Source organism: Elephas maximus, chromosome 13, assembly GCF_024166365.1.
Source record: "Elephas maximus indicus isolate mEleMax1 chromosome 13, mEleMax1 primary haplotype, whole genome shotgun sequence".
Lineage (NCBI taxonomy): Eukaryota > Metazoa > Chordata > Mammalia > Proboscidea > Elephantidae > Elephas > Elephas maximus.
Genome location: NC_064831.1, coordinates 65,580,605 through 65,598,691, shown reverse-complemented (window position 1 = coordinate 65,598,691; position 18,087 = coordinate 65,580,605). Strand labels below are relative to the sequence as shown.

At 51.6% G+C, this 18,087-nt stretch overlaps 1 protein-coding gene across 2 annotated transcripts in view; it reads left to right on the top strand.

Moving 5' to 3' along the window:
- Window positions 1-18,087, top strand: part of CSPG4 (chondroitin sulfate proteoglycan 4) — a 44,580-nt gene that overhangs the window by 21,662 nt on the left and 4,831 nt on the right. Inside the window, exons 2-9 of one of the 2 annotated variants that reach the window (XM_049905935.1) lie at window positions 394-557; window positions 2,142-5,678; window positions 11,110-11,592; window positions 11,916-12,092; window positions 14,046-14,244; window positions 14,352-14,486; window positions 14,621-14,787; window positions 17,819-18,002. In XM_049905935.1, coding sequence (XP_049761892.1) covers window positions 394-557; window positions 2,142-5,678; window positions 11,110-11,592; window positions 11,916-12,092; window positions 14,046-14,244; window positions 14,352-14,486; window positions 14,621-14,787; window positions 17,819-18,002 — 5,046 coding nt within the window. The remainder of the gene's footprint in view (window positions 1-393; window positions 558-2,141; window positions 5,679-11,109; window positions 11,593-11,915; window positions 12,093-14,045; window positions 14,245-14,351; window positions 14,487-14,620; window positions 14,788-17,818; window positions 18,003-18,087) is intronic. The other variant, XM_049905937.1, reaches the window with a different exon arrangement.

Below are 18,087 nucleotides of genomic sequence, written 5' to 3'. Positions count from 1 at the left end.
GGCCAGGTCATCAGACCAGTGATGGTTTCCCTTTGGGCCAGGGAGGGGCCAGACCCAGGACAGAGATTCCACTGGGATCCAGGGGAGAAGAGCCAGAGCTGGCCAAGGCCTCTGGCCCCGGGAACTTCCAAGAAGAAGGCCTAAGTTGCTGGGAATTGCTGGGTTCTGGCCTCCTTCAGAGCCAAGGTTTGGTTCAGACACAAGGTGAGGCCTTCTTGTGCCAGGACCAAGGAGGTGCTGGGATCTGGTGATCCCCACAGGGGCCACATACAAGAACCAGGAAGCTGAGCCAGCATGGAGCCCCCTCCCTGCAGCCCATCCACCCCTCTCTGAGGCATCCTCCTCCTCCAGGCGAGGGTCTGAGCCTTGACCAAAGACCCCTCTCTCACATAGCCTCCTTCTTCGGTGAGAACCACCTAGAGGTGCCTGTGGCCATGGCCCTGACTGACATAGACCTACAGCTGCAGTTCTCCACATCCCAACCCGAAGCCCTACTGCTTCTGGCAGCAGGCCCGGCTGACCACCTCCTGCTGCAGCTCTACTCTGGACGCCTGCAGGTCAGTGACATCCCAGGGCCAGGGACGGGACTCCTTCTCCAGCTTTCAGTGGCTTCCAACTGGCTGTGTGACCTTGTACAAGTCACCTTCACCTTGGGGTCTCAAAGTTCTCACCTGCGAAATGGACAATACCAGCATCCCTGAAAGTGTGACTCCCTTGTGAACTGGCTCTTCCCTCCTGCTCTCTCCAACTCACTGATCACCCACAACCCCTAGTGGGTTGGCTCTAATCACACTGAACTACTTTCAGTTCCTTCTGCCTGGTGCATGCCTCACCTGTCCCCTTCACCTGCCGAACTTCAGCCTCTACTTGAAGTCTCAGCCTGGACATCCCTTCCTGCGGGAAGTGTCCCCCTGTATGGCCATTGTCTGTGATGATGGTAACTGCATCAATACCTCCACAACTTTCTTATTTTTCCATTTCATTGTTCAAGTCATTACAAGCTTTATTAGCAAGAAATCTTCTGGCTCCCTCTTGAGCCTTTTTCCTAACCATAAAGAGTTTTGAGAATTCTGGGATCATATTGTTGGTGGTTGTGGTGGTTGCTGTTGGGTCGATTCCAACTCGTGGTGACCCCATGTGTACAGAGTAGAACTGCTTCATAGAGTTTTCAAGGCTGGGACCTTTCAAGTAGATCTTCAGGCCTGTCTTTCAAGGCATCTCTGTGTGGGTTTGAACAGCCAAACTTTTGGTTAGCAGTCCAGTGCCGCCCAGACACTTCTCTGGGGTCTTACCCAGTCCAAATTTGGGGGATCCATCTACTTCCACACCCCTCTGACTGTACCCTTATCAATCTGCTGCTGCCATCGCTTCTCACTGCCACAAGGTGTCACTGTTGAAGACTGGCTGGGTACAGTCTGGCACTGATGCTGTTCCGCTCTGCCAGGTACAATGATGCCACACCCTAAGTAGAGGTGCTCGATACTGGGACTCCCAAGGTCATAGCTCTTAGTGCTCTGCTCTCTCAGTTCTCATACTCTGCCATCACCCAGGCTACCACCTGGTTGTGGGAGTGCCATGCCAGAGCTAGTTCTGGTGTCGGTGTCTTGGAGCCAGAATGATGTCCTTCTTCCCTTCCCCTACCCCGGGTCAGGAAGCTTTTCTCTACTAAACCTTCAAAGCACACAGTATCTGATTGGTCCCCCTCCCCCTGAAAGTGGTCATGGCTGCCCTCAGTGACCTACTATGGGAGCTCACCAGGGGGTTCCCAGGTGCTCATTATTCGCTGGATTCCAAAGTGATTTTCTGGTATCTCTCACCCAAGGAAAGAAGAGAAGAATAAAAAACCATGATTTGGGTCTCTAGAAGGCAACTTGCTATATGTCAGTTCCTTGTGAGCAGGGACCGCATCTGATTGACATTGGGGTCTCCAGAGCCCATCCAGGCCTGGTGCAGGTTGGCTATGGGGAGTGTTTGGGTATCAAGTAAAGGGATAGCAGAAAGGAGAAAGGGGTGCCATGAGAAGCCCTTGCCCTAGGCTCTTTGTTCTGGGGACCCCAAGTGTGGAGAACTCACTGTGCTTTTCTAGAAGTGATGGATTCAAGGTGCTGCCCTCATCCCCCACTGTCCCTGTCTCTCCCCAGGTCAGACTTGTCCTGGGCCAGGAGGAGATGAGGCTGCAGACCCCAGCAGAGACGCTGCTAAGCGACTCTGTCTCCCACACCGTGGTGCTAACTGTGACAGACAGCTGGGCCACTTTGTCAGTTGATGGGCTCCTGAACACCTCAGCCCCAGCCCCGGGAGCCCCTCTGGAGGTCCCTTATGGGGTCTTCTTGGGGGGCACTGGGAGTCTTGGCCTGCCCTACCTGAAGGGAACCAGCCACCCTCTGAGAGGTTGCCTCCACACAGCCACCCTCAATGGCCGAAGCCTCCTCCGGCCGTTGACCCCAGACGTGCATGAGGGCTGTGCTGAAGAGTTTTCTGCCGGAGACGACGTGGCTCTGGGCTTTTCTGGGCCCCACTCTCTGGCTGCCTTCCCTGCCTGGGGCACTCGGGATGAAGGCACCCTGGAGTTTACACTCACCACAAGGAGCCGGCAGGCGCCCCTGGCCTTCCAGGCAGGGGGCCGGCGTGGGGACTTCATCTATGTCGATGTATTTGAGGGTCACCTGAGGGCCATGGTGGAGAAGGGTCAGGGCACAGTATTGCTTCACAACAGCATGCCTGTGGCCGACGGGCAGCCCCATGAGGTCAGCATCCACATAGATGTTCACCGGCTGGAAATCTCCGTGGACCAGTACCCCACGCGAACTTCCAATCGAGGGGTCCTCAGCTACCTCGAGCCACATGGCAATCTCCTCCTCGGGGGCCTGGATGTGGAGGCTTCTCGCCACCTCCAGGAGCACCGCCTGGGCCTGGGCCCTGGGACTGCCAACGTCTCCCTGCTGGGCTGCATGGAGGACCTAAGTGTCAATGGCCAGAGACAGGGGCTCCGGGATGCCTTGGTGACTCGCAACATGGCAGCCGGATGCAGGCCAGAGGAAGAGGAGTATGAAGAGGATGCCTATGGCCCATATGAAGCCTTCTCCACCCTGGCACCCGAGCCTTGGCTCTCCATGGAGCTGCCTGAGCCCTGCCTGCCTGAGCCGGGGCTGCCTCCCATCTTTGCCAATTTCACCCAACTGCTGACCATCAGCCCACTGGTGGTGGCCGAAGGTGGCACAGCCTGGCTTGAGTGGCGGCATGTGCAGCCCACCATAGACCTGAGTGATGCAGAGTTACGCAAATCTCAGGTGCTGTTGAGTGTGAGCCGTGGGGCACGCCACGGTGAGCTAGAGCTGGACATTCCAGGTGCCCAGGGACGGAAAATGTTCACCCTGCTAGACGTGGTGAACCGCAAGGCCCGCTTTGTCCACGATGGCTCTGAGGACACCTCTGACCAGCTCGTACTGGAGGTGTCTGTAACAGCTCGGGGCCCAGTGCCCTCCTGCCTGCGAAGGGGCCAGACCTATATCCTGCCCATTCAGGTCAACCCTGTCAATGATCCGCCCCGAGTCATCTTCCCACACGGCAGCCTCATGGTGATCCTGGAGCACACGCAGAAGGCGCTGGGGCCCGAGGTTTTCCAGGCCTATGATCCAGACTCGGCCTGTGAGGGCCTCACCTTCCAGCTTCTCGGCAACCCTGCTGGCCTCCCTGTGGAGCGCCGAGACCAGCCTAGGCAACCAGCAGTCGAGTTCTCCTGCCGGGAGCTGGAGGCAGGAAGTCTCGTCTATATCCACCGTGGCGGCCCCGCACAGGACCTGACATTCCGGGTCAGTGACGGGCTACAGGCCAGCACCCCGGCCACCCTGAAGGTGGTGGCTGTCCGGCCAGCCATCCAGATCCGCCACAACACAGGACTCCGCCTGGCACAGGGCTCCACTGCGCCCATCATGCCTGCCAACCTGTCAGTGGAGACCAACGCAGTGGGGCAGGATGTCAGCGTGCTGTTCCGGGTCATGGGGGCCCTGAAGTTTGGGGAACTACAGAAGCAGGGGGCAGGTGGGGTGGAGGGTGCAGAGTGGCGGGCCGCACAGGCCTTCCACCAGCACGACGTGGATCAGGGCCGTGTGAGGTACCTGAGCACTGACCCGAAGCACCACACCGAGGACACCGTGGAGAACCTGGCCCTAGAGGTGCAGGTGGGCCAGGAGACCCTGAGCAACTTCTCCTTTCCCATAACCATCCAGAGAGCCACAGTGTGGCTGCTGCGGCTGGAGCCCCTGCACACTCAGAACACCCAGCAGGAGCCCCTCACCACGGCCCACATAGAGGCCACCCTGGAAGGGGCAGACCCGAGCCCCATCTCCTTCCACTATGAAGTGGTCCAGGCCCCCAGGAAGGGGAATCTTCGGCTACAAGGCACGCGGCTGTCAGATGGTCAGGGCTTCACCCAGGATGACCTGCAGGCTGGGCGGGTGACCTATGGGGCCACAACCCGGGCCTCGGAGGCAGTCGAGGACAACTTCCGCTTCCGTGTCACAGCTCCATCACACTTCTCCCCCCTCTATACCTTCCCCATCCACATCAGAGGTGACCCCGATGCTCCTGTTCTCACCAATGTCCTCCTTTCAGTGCCCGAGGGCGGCGAGGGTGTCATCTCTGCTGACCACCTCTTCGTCAAGAGTCTCAACAGTGCCAGCTACCTCTATGAGGTCATGGAGCGTCCCCGCCATGGGAGGTTGGCTTGGCGGGAGACACAAGACAAATCCACCATGGTGATGTCCTTCACCAATGAAGATCTGCTGCATAGCCGACTGGTCTACCAGCATGACAACTCTGAGACCACGGAAGATGACATTCCATTTGTGGCCACCCGCCAGGGTGAGGGCAGTGGTGGCATGGCCTGGGAGGAGGTCCGGGGTGTCTTTCGTGTGGCCATCCAGCCTGTAAATGACCATGCCCCAGTGCAGACCATCAGCCGCGTCTTCCATGTGGCCCGGGGTGGGCAGCGGCTACTGACTACAGATGACGTGGCCTTCAGCGACTCTGACTCAGGCTTTGCTGATGGTCAGCTAGTGCTGACCCGCAAGGACCTCCTCTTTGGCAGCATTGTAGCTGTGGATGAGCCCACACGGCCCATCTACCGCTTCACCCAAGAAGACCTCAGGAACAGGCGAGTCCTATTTGTGCACTCAGGGGCTGACCGCGGCTGGATCCAGCTGCAGGTGTCTGATGGGCAGCACCAGGCCACTGCCCTGCTCGAGGTGCAGGCCTCAGAGCCCTACCTCCGTGTGGCCAATGGCTCCAGCCTCGTGGTCCCTCAGGGGGGCCAGAGCACCATTGACACAGCCGTGCTCCACCTGGACACCAACCTAGACATCCGCAGCGGAGATGAGGTCCACTACTATGTCACATCTGTCCCACGCTGGGGACAGCTGCTCCGGGCTGGCCAGCCAGCCATGGCCTTCTCCCAGCAGGACCTGCTGGATGGAGCCATCCTCTACAGCCACAACGGCAGCCTCAGCCCCCGAGACACCCTGGCCTTCTCCGTGGAGGCAGGGCCTGTGCACACGGATGCCACCCTACAAGTGACCATTGCTCTAGAGGAGCCACTGCCCCCACTACGCCTGGTCCAGCACAAGAAGATCTACGTCTTCCAGGGAGAAGCAGCTGAGATCAGAAGGGACCAACTGGAGGTAAGGGGCTGGGGGTGGTAAGCAGGAGTACGAGCCTTTTCATCCCCAGCCACCATGCCTGGGCACACTTGTATGTTTTAGGATGTGACTGGCTGACATATGTCGAGTGTGTGTACATATCTTAGGTACGCACTTACATGTGTGTTGTGCGTACGAGGGCTCCTGGGGAGTTTATATGTTGTACGAGCATCTGCCTGTGAGTTGTGCATGTGTCTACCAATCATGTGCACACATTATGTGCTGTGGCAAACATGCAGATTTCTAGGCCTTCTCCAGACTCACAGAACCTCTGAAGTGATGCCTGAGAATCTGTGTTCTAATAAGCTCCCTGGGAAGTTATCATGGTTACTCAGCTTTGAGGACCACTGGCTATGGAGATGGGCTTGGCTGCCCCCCAGGTGCCCGTGTCCTCAACTCTTTTTCCTAAACCAGGACTGAGAAGGTCTGTCAGGGGCTACTGAGCACCCGGGAATCTCTACAGAGCAGTCACAGGCTTCCAGCAGCCCCAGTGACTTGCTGTGTGACTTTAGGCCAATCCCTTGCCCTCTCTGAACCTTATTATCCTACACTGCCGATTTCTGAGGCCCTTCTGGTTCTGTCTGTTTGGACTTTGGGCAAACTGCTACTAAACATGTCTGGGGTCAGAAAGTCTTTGCCCTGGTGGAGGCAGCATTGGAGGCAAGGTTTGAAGAGTCTGGGGTGTCAATAGAAGAGAATGGGAACGGTAATCCAGGCAGAGAGAATAGTCCAGGCAAAGGCACAGAATCAGGAATGTGAGTTTGGGGGTGATGCGTAACCTTTTATGGCTGGACCATCAGGTGAGGAAGCACCTACCAGCGCTTGGGCTAGCGTAGTGTAAAAGCTTGTGCAGCTAAGAAGGATAGGGCGCCCTCTGGTGGTACAGCAGAGACAGGGGCGGAAGGCTGCAAGCAAACCAGTCGCAGCCTGGACAGAGGGGCAGCCTGTGTGTGTGTGGTATGTGTGTGGATGTGTGCAGGGATGGATTACCCAATAAACAAGGTAAGCATATGCTTAGGATATCAACAAAACAGAGGCACCACTTGTCCAAGGCAAAGACCCATAGATGCCAAGCAGACAGGACACAAGGAAGTAGAAGGGAACTGGCAGAGCACTAAATGAAATTGACACCAGCTCCAGCGCGTGAGGATGCGCCGGCTGGAAATAAAATTCATGCAGGGTCACCAGGGTGCCCACATGCAAAGTTGTTTAAGCTATGAGGCCTCTACCACTTGAACACCTTCACTGACATCTGTCTCCTATGGTCCCCTCCCATGTAATTGAAATTCCTTATGTCAGCAGGTCTTGTGGGAGTATACTATTTCTTTCTAATAAACAAGAGGTGGGGCTGGGCTATCAAGCCTAACTCTTGCTGCAACCCCCCAGTAGGCAACTGGATCCAACATGAGCAGTTACTGGGCTAGGATGGATTATATTAATAGATAACAGATGTCTGATCCATTTTGAGAGAACTGTCTTGTACATGCCTATTTGCTGATCCAGCAACTCCAGCCAAGAGGGGCAACAGTGCTCTTTGCCATGATACAAACACAACGGTTTGTATCTTGCGGATGTCCTGGTAAACAACCAATGGGAATTCCAGTCCCAGACGACATGCAAAAGAGAGGGAACTCAAAAAAGTTGACCCGTTGCTATGAATTCAATCAAGTTACTTTTTAAATGCATAGCATTTACGTGCAGTTATGTCTTAACTTTTGTAAACAACAATATTTATAATTTTAACTTTAAAATATGTTTGGCATACACGTGGATGCAATCTAGCATACATTTAATATAATACTAACATGGGTAATAATATACTAACATAGCAAACATCCAAAAAATATTGGAAATATTAATATTTACCTAATATAAGAGGTTTTAATTTATGTATCAAGTGAATTTCGTTTTTTATTGTCCCATTGCATGGAACACAGTGCTTGATATTATTCTATATATGCAATAAATATGGTATTAGGCATATTAAGAGGACACAAAATTCAGTATTTACCATGCAAAATCTGTTTCTGTTTTGTAACAATGAGTGTGTTTCTAAATTCATACTCCAAGAAAGCAACAAAGCACGTTTATCAAAATATTACATTTATATTTTATCAGAATGTTTACATATCTGTATGTATGTAAGGAAATTGAATAATTCCTCAAAAAATAAATGAATACTTAGATAATAAAAATTTTATAAAAACCATTCCAACTCATAGCGACCCTGTAGAACAGACTAGAACTGCCCACATGTTTTCCAAGGAGCGCATGGTGAATTCGAACTCCCTACATTTTTATTAGCAGCTCCAGCTCTTAACCACTAAATGTATTTTATTTTCCATTTCCCTTCAGATTGACTTTCTTTAAAGAAATTGATATTGTTATGACTTGCAAAACAAACTTGCTCCTTGAGAAGTGCTGTTGTTACAACCATTATGTACGTACCTCTGAATATGGGAGTTGAACAATTCTACAAAGAAATAAAACGTACATATGATAAATTTTGTATATGGTAACAACTATATTTTCCTTTTCATTTCGGACCTATTGGGTTAACCTTACATTCAGTTCTTCCTCATGGGCCACTTAAGAATGCTCCAGCGGCTCTATAATCGCATGACTCATAAGGTAGCTGGTCCTGTCCTGTGGAAAGCAAACCAAAACTCATCTTCAGATTGAGCGCACCCTTGTATTTGTATCATACTCTTTGCGATCACTCGTCCCCATCGGGTATCAGCAGTAGTCCAACGAACTGTGAAGACACAGCATCAAAGGATGGAAAGTGAGTGCGCAAGTTTTTAAGTATTATTTCAAGATGAAAAACATTTGTGGAGATCTACCAAAGGCCTGCCAACATACATCTTACAACAAACGAATGAAATTATTTCTGACTGCCTTGTAAGTACTATTTCTTTTGACTACCTCAGACCTGAAGAACAAAATTACATGATCCAAATCAATTTTTTTACTTACTGATTTTCAAATATAAATTTTTTGTTAACATCCAAATTCTAGTATAAATTTTAATTTATAAATTTTACTTGTTTTATAAAATTTATTTATTTTCGATTATTCAAATTTATTTGCTATGGTAGAACCAAGTTTAAAGAGTGACAATTTTATATCCAGGTAAAATGAAATGACAACAACTAAGTGGACCACAAAAACGAAAGCTCAAAGAAGATAAAAAGAAAAGGATTTGAAGTCCTAAAGACAATTCCAAAATTAATTTCCTTTTTAAAACATAATGACTCAGAAGAGGCTTCTTCCACTGAACACTCAAGTTTAATGGGTGCAAATCATTGTACTAGTACCACTAGGGCTGAAATTACTAATAGCAATGTGAATATAATAGAATTTGTTCCAAACTCTGCATCCATTCCTTACTGTAGTAAAAAAATATATAATAACGATGTAGAAAGTGAAACTGTTTTAGAATCTGAAATTGTCAAACCTGTACACTCCTTAAATAATAGAAATATAGATCTTGCTTTGTGGAATAACTTTCTTTTAACACAGGAAAGAGCAACCCATCATATATGTCTAAAACAACATGTGAAGAATTAATAAACTTAGTAAGTGATAAAGTTCAATCATCTATTTTCAGTGAGGTAAGTCTAGCTCGATATTTTGGTTTCTCTGTAGATTCCACTCCTGATCTTTCATACAGATCAGCTAAGTATTGTTTTAAAATACATATCTCCAACAGACAGGAAACCTATCGAGTGGTTTATCACATTTGCTAGATTAAAAAGACATACTGGGGAAGAAATCACAAATACTTCACTATTCATGTGAAGTTTACAAAATTGATTTTTCCAAGTGCAGAAGACAGTCCTATGAGAGTGCAACAGAAAATTTTAGAACATAATGAATGTGCCATTTTCAAATGATGTGCTGTGCATTCAGTTAATCATCGCGGAAGCATTAGAAAGAAATAAGTAAAGGACGGAAGTGCTCCAGAAGTATCACGGAGGGCCGGAGACCAGTTTCAGGTAACCACACACCACACCATCATTGACACACTTGAGTCTTGCCTGAAAAGAAGGGCAAAAGCGTATGAAGTTCTTTCAAATAGCTTTTCCTTCTTAAGCAATGTGGATATACCTGATGAAGAATGCATGAAGAAGTCCAAGAAATCAGTGCAAGTTTATTTCTATGACTTAAATACAAGCTTTTATGGAGAAGTACGACAATTTCGTTCTTATATGAGAATTAAATTTACAGATTCAGGAAAGACAAATTTTACTCATGTAGGCATGTTTTTTTCATGTATGATTCCATAATAGAAGATAAAATACAATTTGTTTTTCCCAATGTTGAAATGGTTTTATGCATAACGAAAGCTCGTTTTCATCCCTAAAGAGACTCAAAAACCCTCAGTGTACAACAATGATTCAAGAAAGACTCAATTCATTATCCTTATTATGTATGGAAGTAGATACTGTTCAGCAGCTTAGCTGTAACCAAATCATTAAAGAATTTGTAAGAAATACAAATGTTTTGTATAACATGTTAGAAAGATCTATCTAAAAATAAAATGTAGTCATTTGTTGTAATATTTGTTTTCTGATCATTAAATTTTCTTTTATGACATCTTCTCATTTATAATTATAGCATTTATTACAAATCAAGCATCAAAATTGAAGTATGAGCTGTTTAAAGTAAAACCGGTGAAATTCAAATTTTCATTGTGGGAGATCAACAGAATTTTACATTGATTGTTAAAACAACTAAGGTCACTGACTCGTTTTCTTTGATATAGAATATGTGGAGTATTCTTTTTGTAGAAAGTGTGATATCTAGTAAAAACATCCACTAAAAATTTTATAATCCAGTTTATTTCATTCTGTTAAAATGGCATACGCAGCTTTTGGTTCAATTGCTAATATTATAGTCACATTTAAAAAGAAGTTAGATCATGGACAGCTAAGACACACACACACATATATATACATGTATATCCAGTTTGAATGCACGAGTAAACAGAGAAGGGGCACCACAGATAATTAATGCTTAGGGCCCTCAAGTGCCTTAATCTGACCACAAATGTGTATATGCATGTGATATACACATGTGTCCATGCTCACACGTGAGTGTGTGGTGAGATTGTATGCCTGTGTCCCTGAGTCTGGGGGTGCGTGATTGTGTACCTCACCTTTGACCAAGTGACTGTGTCGTGGTGTGGGTGTAAGCGTGTGTAAGCCCCTCTGATCAGATGCATGTCTGAATGTTGTGTAAACCTGAGTGTGAGTGTGTGTCTAAGTGAACAGAGGCGTCTAGTGTCTTAGGTGCTCCCTGGGGGACTGAGAGAGATGTGGGCATTGAGCCTGTCCTGGTCATGAGGACCCAGGACAGCCTCCATCCACGGCCCCCTCTGAGTCTGTGTGACCCTCTTTCTGTTAACCAGGCAGCCCAGGAAGCAGTGTCGCCGGCAGACATTGTGTTCTCGGTGAAGACCCCGCCCAGTGCTGGCTACCTAGTGATGCTGTCGCACGGCACCTTTGCGGACCAGCCACCCAGCCTGGACCCCGTGCAGAGCTTCTCACAGGAGGCGGTGGATGCAGGCCAGGTCCTGTACCTGCACTCCCGCCCTGAGGCCTGGACAGATGCCTTCTCGCTGGATGTGGCCTCGGGCCTGGGCGCTCCCCTCGAGGACATCCGCATGGAGCTGGAGGTGCTACCCGCTGTCATCCCCCTGGAGGCACAGAACTTCAGCGTCCCCGAGGGTGGCATCCGCACCCTGGCCCCTCCGCTGCTCCGCATCACTGGGCCCTACTTCCCCAAGCTACTGGGCCTTGACCTGCAGGTGCTAGAGCCGCCCCAGCATGGAGCCCTGCAGAGGGAGGAAGGACCTCAAGACAGGACCCTCCAGTCCTTCTCCTGGAGAGAGGTATGGCTCTCAGGGAGGCCTGGGGTGTGTAGCCCTGCTCTGGGGCAGGGTGGGGGCAGCCCCAGGGACTCCCCATTCGGGGGCATGTACAGACGGGAAGCAGGGAGCCCACGTTTATGGAGCACCCCTGCTTTAGGCACCTTAGTTCTTCCTCTCACCCACTCTGGGAGATAGAAATTATTGTTCTCATTTCCCACCTGTGGAAACTGAAGCTCTGGAGGAGTCGGTCTTCTGCACCCAAAGGCGGGGCATGAAGGGTATGGGGCCTGAGCCCCGGGGTGGTGCCTGCCGGGGCCTGACCTCCAGCTGCCATCTTCCTGCAGGTGGAACAGCGGCTGATCCACTATGTGCATGACGGGAGCGAGACACTGACAGACACCTTCGTCCTGGTGGCCAATGCTTCAGAGATGGATCGCCAGAGCCATCCTGTGGCCTTTACTGTCACTGTCCTGCCTGTCAATGACCAACCCCCCATCCTCACCACAAACACAGGCCTGCAGGTGAGAGCATCCCTGGGACCACCCCCAATTCCCCTCCCAGACAGAAAGCCAGGACCCCTTTCTTCCCAACATAAGACTCCCCCTCTCTGAGCCTCAGTCTCCTCTTCTTTAAAATGGGACACTGTCAGATGCCTCATTGGGTTGTTGTGAGGAGAGATGAGCTGTTGCTTTGAACATGGAGCACAGGTGTAGGGCTTTGTTATTGGACACTTATAAGTGCTGTAGGCAGCCTTGTGAATGACCTTGCCTGCTGGGACCCTGCTATTTCCTGGACTTGCACCAGCAGGGGGTTTTTCCCATGGCTCAAGACTAGAACTCCTGGAGAAAGTTCTTTCAAGCCCTTGAGGGTGGGCTCAGGTGGAGAGTTATTAAACTCCCCACCTCTGCCCCAAGCAAATGAAGACCACGCCTTGGTTCCCCAAGTCTGTGGTACCCCCATTCAGCAGAGGTGCAAGCTGCAACCCAGAGAGATGATAGAATTTCTCCAGGTCACAAAAGTAGTCACTTGTGGAGCAGAAAAGTATAGCTTGACCCCATCCACACATTGCTAGCCTTTGGGGTGTGGACTCCCAGGTCTGCGGGATCCATGGAAAGTTTCAGAAGAGGACTGACTTGGGCTGTCTCTGACGTGGGGAGCTGGGAGTCTAAGATGGAATAAGATGTGCCTATGGGGAGCATCAGCAGAGTGTGGGGAGCCTGGCAGAGGGATGGAGCACAGCTAAGGGCTTCCGTGGGACTATAGACAGAGATTGCTGTGCAGCAACTCGGCCACCAGGTGGTGATGTCCACCCATGTTTGCTCCAGGAGCTCCTCACTGAAGCCCCACCCCATACTTTGTGGTCCCTCCTAGAGCTCTGCCTGGAGTCTTCCTAGGGCTGGAGAGTAAAGAGGCCCATGAATCCTATCAGGCTTAATCTTCCAGATGTGGGAACCCCTCCCCAGCCCTGGTGGTACAGTGGTTAAAGCGCTCGCCTGCTAACCGTAAAGGTCACTGGTTCAAACCCACCAGCCGTCTCACAGGAGAAAGCTGTGGCAGTCTGCTTCTGTAAAGATCTACAACCTTGGGAATCCTACACAGGAGAAAGATGTGGCAGTCTGCTTCTGTAAAGATTTACAACCTGGGAATCCTATAGGGGGGCAGCTCTCCTCTGTCCTGTAGGGTCACTATGAGTCAGAATCCTTTTGACGGTGATGGGTTTTGTCTTTTGTTTGTTTCGGTTTTGGTTTTTCCCAACACGGCCCACAAGTTGCTGATGTAACAGGATGTGTAGCAGGACCCCAGCCCTGGGAACTGGATCCTGCCCTGCTGCCAGATGGGAGGCATGAGGGGCACTCTCCACAGTGCACATGGGAAGGGGCTGACTGCACCACGGCACCCCTCTCCCACGTGCTTGGGGCCCATGACTGCACTGGGAACACCTGGGCCCTCATCCAGCTCGGCTTCAGTGCTGTGACTGGGCAGCCCCACAGCCTCCCGGCTCTCAGTGCCCCCCCTACCCCCACCCAGAATGAGAGTCCATTTCTAAGTGTCCTGTTCAGGGCAAAAATCAACATTCCCAGTGTGTGCCGGCCCATGCCCAGATATACTGTGGAGGAGTAAGGAGAGACCCCAACCCTACCAGGAAGACAACACACTAAGCAGCACTGTTGGTCAGGGCTGGGGTCTCCAGGGTGAGAACTTGGTGAGGGTAAGAAGTGGGGGCTTCTTGAGGTAGAGAAACCTAAGCTGGCCTTGAGGCACAGGCAGGATTAAAGCCAATGGTGAGGAGGTGTCTGGGGGCCCTGGGGTGACAGGAAAGGTGAATAGGATTGAGGGGAATTTCCAAATGGCAAGGGGCCCCCATGGCAGCTGGGGACATTAGCCACAGCACTATTGGAGCCCTGGTGCTGGCTCCAGGGAGGAAGTGGTGGGTGAGCGTGGGAGGCAGAACCTTCACAGGCCTGTGTCCCCAGATATGGGAAGGGGCCACTGCACCCATCACTTCGGAGGCTCTTAAGGGCACAGACAGAGACTCAGAGCCCGAGGACCTGGTGTACACCATCGAGCAGCCCAGCAATGGACGGGTCGTGTTGCGGACGGCGCCAGACACTGAGGTCCACAGCTTCACACAGGCCCAGCTAGATGGCGGGCTTGTGCTGTTCACACAGAGAGGTGGGTGCTGAGAGGGGCCTCCTGCTTGTTCCTGCAGCCCATGGGGATGCCCTTAGGAGGGGGCGCTGTCGTGGGCTTGCAGGATCCAGCTAAACCCCTGTCCTCAGGAGCCCTGGATGGAGGCTTCCACTTTGACCTTTCTGACGGTGAGCACACTTCTTCTGGACACTTCTTCTACGTGGTGGCCCGGAAGCAGCTGCTCCTGTCCCTAGAGGGCAGCCAGATGCTGACCGTCTGCCCAGGTGGGTCTGTCCTGGTGCTGCTGCATGCCAGGTGGCTGGGGGCATAGCTGACAGGTAGCACACCACCTTCTGCCATCAGCGGCCTTGCACTAGCTCCCAGTCAAAGGCTGACAGGCCCCTTTTTTCTCTCGCAGGGTCTGTCCAGCCCCTCAGCAGCCACAACCTGAAAGCCAGCTCCAGCGGAGGCACAGACCCCCACCACTTGCTCTACCGTGTGGTACAGGGCCCCCAGCTGGGCCGGCTGTTCCATGCCCAACAAGGCAGCACTGGGGAGGCCCTGGTGAACTTCACTCAGGCTGAGGTAAGGGGCCATTCTCTGCTGGGAAGGAGGAGGGTACAGAGCCAGGCCTTGTGACCCCTCCCCCACCCACAGTCCCCACATTAACTCGGAGCTTCCCCACACACCAGCAATATGAAGGACTAGGTTGACTGGCCACCAGGGGGCCAGGCTGGTAAAGCCACCCAGGGAAGCTGGGAAGAGTCTTTGTGGCAGGCACATATACCCCCACAGGGAGGGGGAAGGGCCCTGGTTGTGTCTTGGCAGCACAATTGTCCCACAGCACTGTGAGCTCAGCAGGGCAGGGATCGGTGTCCCCATTTTGCAGATAAGGAAACTGAGACTCATAGAGGTCAGGTAACTATTCAGAGAACATGGCTAGGTAGGGGCAAAACCAAGACTATGCCATCTGATTGCTAATCCAGGATTTCTCTCACCAAAGGACACTGTTTGCTCCCCCAGAGTTTCGGGGCCCCTCCCCACCTTGCCTGTGTTTGCCTCACCCCTAACCAGACACCTCCTCCTGCCTGCAGAAGCCCCTGTCCCCAGGCATCCAGCCTCCCACCCTGCTCCCAGGAGTCCTGATTTCCTTCCTGCCCACCTTCAGCCTGGGCCAAAGGTTACAAACCACTGTCCTCAAAGGCCACATCTGGTCCACAGATGTGTTTTATTTGGCCTCTACAATGCGTTTAATTTCTTAAAATTAATTGTCAGTGTATAACACTTGGGAGATTTCACATAAAAACCTGATTTCCAGTACGTAAAAGCCTGTGTTCCCTCTTACAGCAATCAGCGAAGGAACTGCCACCCCCTTTAGACCTGGCCCTGCTCCCCCTTAGACCAGGCCCTGCTCCCTCTTTAGACTGGGCCCTGCTCCGCCTTTAGACCAGGCCCCTGCTCCCCTTTTAGACTAGGCCCTGCTCCACCTATAGACCAGGTAGGGAGTGATCCCCTTTAGACCAGGCCTTGCTCCCCCTGTAGACCAGGCAGAAGTGCAGTGAGGGGGACTAGAGGGAGCATTTGCTCCAGGGCGCAAGTCAAAGGGGTGCCATGCTAGGCTGACCAGCAAATCACCACTGTTACCCCCACCACTGTTGAAGGAGGGGGTGCAAACCTAGAGATTGCCCCTGGGCACTCATTACCCTTGCTAGGCCTCTAAGACCAGGTGGGCAGTGCTTCCCCTTTAGGCCGATACTGCTCCCCTGGAGATGGACAGAGATCCCCAGCTCACCAGTCCCCACTGCTCCTGACTCCCACACACTAAGACCCCACCGGTTTCCCTCTCACTGTGTATTGCGCAAGTCATGTTTTTCTGAGAGAAGGAAAATAGTTCTCTGTGTCTCCTAAAGGGGAAAACAAAAGATAAGCCAAGAGGACATATTTTGACTAAAAGGGGCAGGAAACCTATTTCTTTATGGAGGTGAAGACTATTCCTTTCGTGTCAGTATGCCAAAGGACAGCAAGTGTGGCTGGAATAGAGTTGGCCTGGGGGACAGTGTAGGAGGGGAGCTCGGAGAGCTGACAGGGTCAGACCAGGAGTCTGTGGCCCAGAGGTGAGCCATTGCAGGAGCTTAAACAAAACAGTGACATTAGCCTCACTTACATTTTAAAAGGCTCACCCCGGCTTCTGTGTTAAGAACAAGCTGTAGTGGGAGGGGGCAGGGCCCAAGCAGGGACACAAAATAATAATCCAGGCAAGGGATGATGGCATGTGCCAGAAGAGTAGAGAATGAATCCAAGGTTTTAGCCTGAGCCACTGCAAGAATGGAGTTGCCATCAACCCAAGTGGGGAAGGTTGTGAGAAGCAGAGAAGATCAGGAATCCAGGGGGGCATGTTGAGTGTGACTATCCATAGACATTCACGCAGAGCTGTCGTGGAGGCAGGGGGATGTATGAGTGTAGATTCAGGTGAGAGCTGTCTGGGCTGGACATACAAATAAGGGGTCACTGATACAGATGGCATTTGGAGCCATGAGACTGGATGAGAATGTTTGGGGAACACCAGTATAGAGAGAAGAGCCTAAAGACTAAGTGATACGATGTTGGGGAGACCAGGAGGAACCAACAAGAGTCTGAAGGAACAACTAGCGAGGTAGGAGGAAAGCTAAGAGAGTGGAAACCCTGGAAGCCACAGAGATCTTGGGGGAATAAGTGCCCAGTCGTGTCAGACCCTGCTGAGCAAGTAAGATGACCCCTAAGAACAGACCCCTGGATCTAGTAGCTTGGTGCTACCAGATGGAGTGAGTTCAGGACAGTGTGGTGGAAGAGTATAGACTATTCTTGGGAGGAGTTTTGCTGCAGAGGAGAAAAAAAAAAAGGGTGGGGGCAATAGCTGGTGGAAAAGTAAAGTCAAAAGAAGTGTTTTCTTTAAAACGGAAGAAAGAATAACATATGTGTATACTGATCTACTGATCGGGGAGTCCTTGGGCGGTGCAAGCAGTTAACATTCTCGGCTTGGAGAAAGGGTGGAGATTCGAGTCCACCCAGACGTGCCTCAGAAGAAAGGCCTGGTGATCTACTTCCAAAAAATTAGCCACTGCGAACCCTGTGATGCACAGTTCTACACTGACACGCATGGGGTCGCCATGAGTCAGAACTGACTTGATGGCAACTGGTGTGTGTGTTATGGGAGTGATCCGTTAGAGGAGGAAATTGATACCCTAGGAGAGAAAGGAGACTGGGAGTGGCATCTTCCGTAGGCAAGAGAGGATGAGATCCAGAGAGAAAGAGGAAGGACTTGCTTTAGACAGAAACACGGAGAAATTATTGGTTTCCCAGAGGCTCAGAGAGATGAGGTGATCTACCCAAGGTGGCAGAGCTAGGATTTGAACTCTGGCAACAAGCTGCAGAGCCCAGTTCTTCTCCTCCACACAGTTGCGTAGTGGGAGCCCAGTGAGCGGTGAGGAAGAGAGCAGGTTACATAGATGGAGCTGGTCACAGCCGAGAGAGCCCAGAGGCTGGGCCCTCAGTGCTTGCCAGGAATGCCTGGGAGGAGGCTACTGGGCACCACAGGCTAGGCCTGCCTCTCGCCCCCAACAAAGATATCTCCCCTCAGGTGTCTTCTGGGAACGTTCTGTATGAACACGAGATGCCCCCGGAGCCTTTCTGGGAGGCCCGCGACACTGTGGAGCTCCTGCTGTCCTCACCCCCTGCTCCCGACTTGGCCGCCACCCTCTCTGTGACTGTGTCCTTCGAGGCTGCCTGTCCCCAGCGCCCCAGCCGCCTCTGGAGGAACAAAGGTGAACTGTGATGAGCTGACAAGATTGGGGGGACACCAGGGGAGGCCCAGAGAGGAGGGAACCAGGCGAGGGTCAGCAGCTCCTG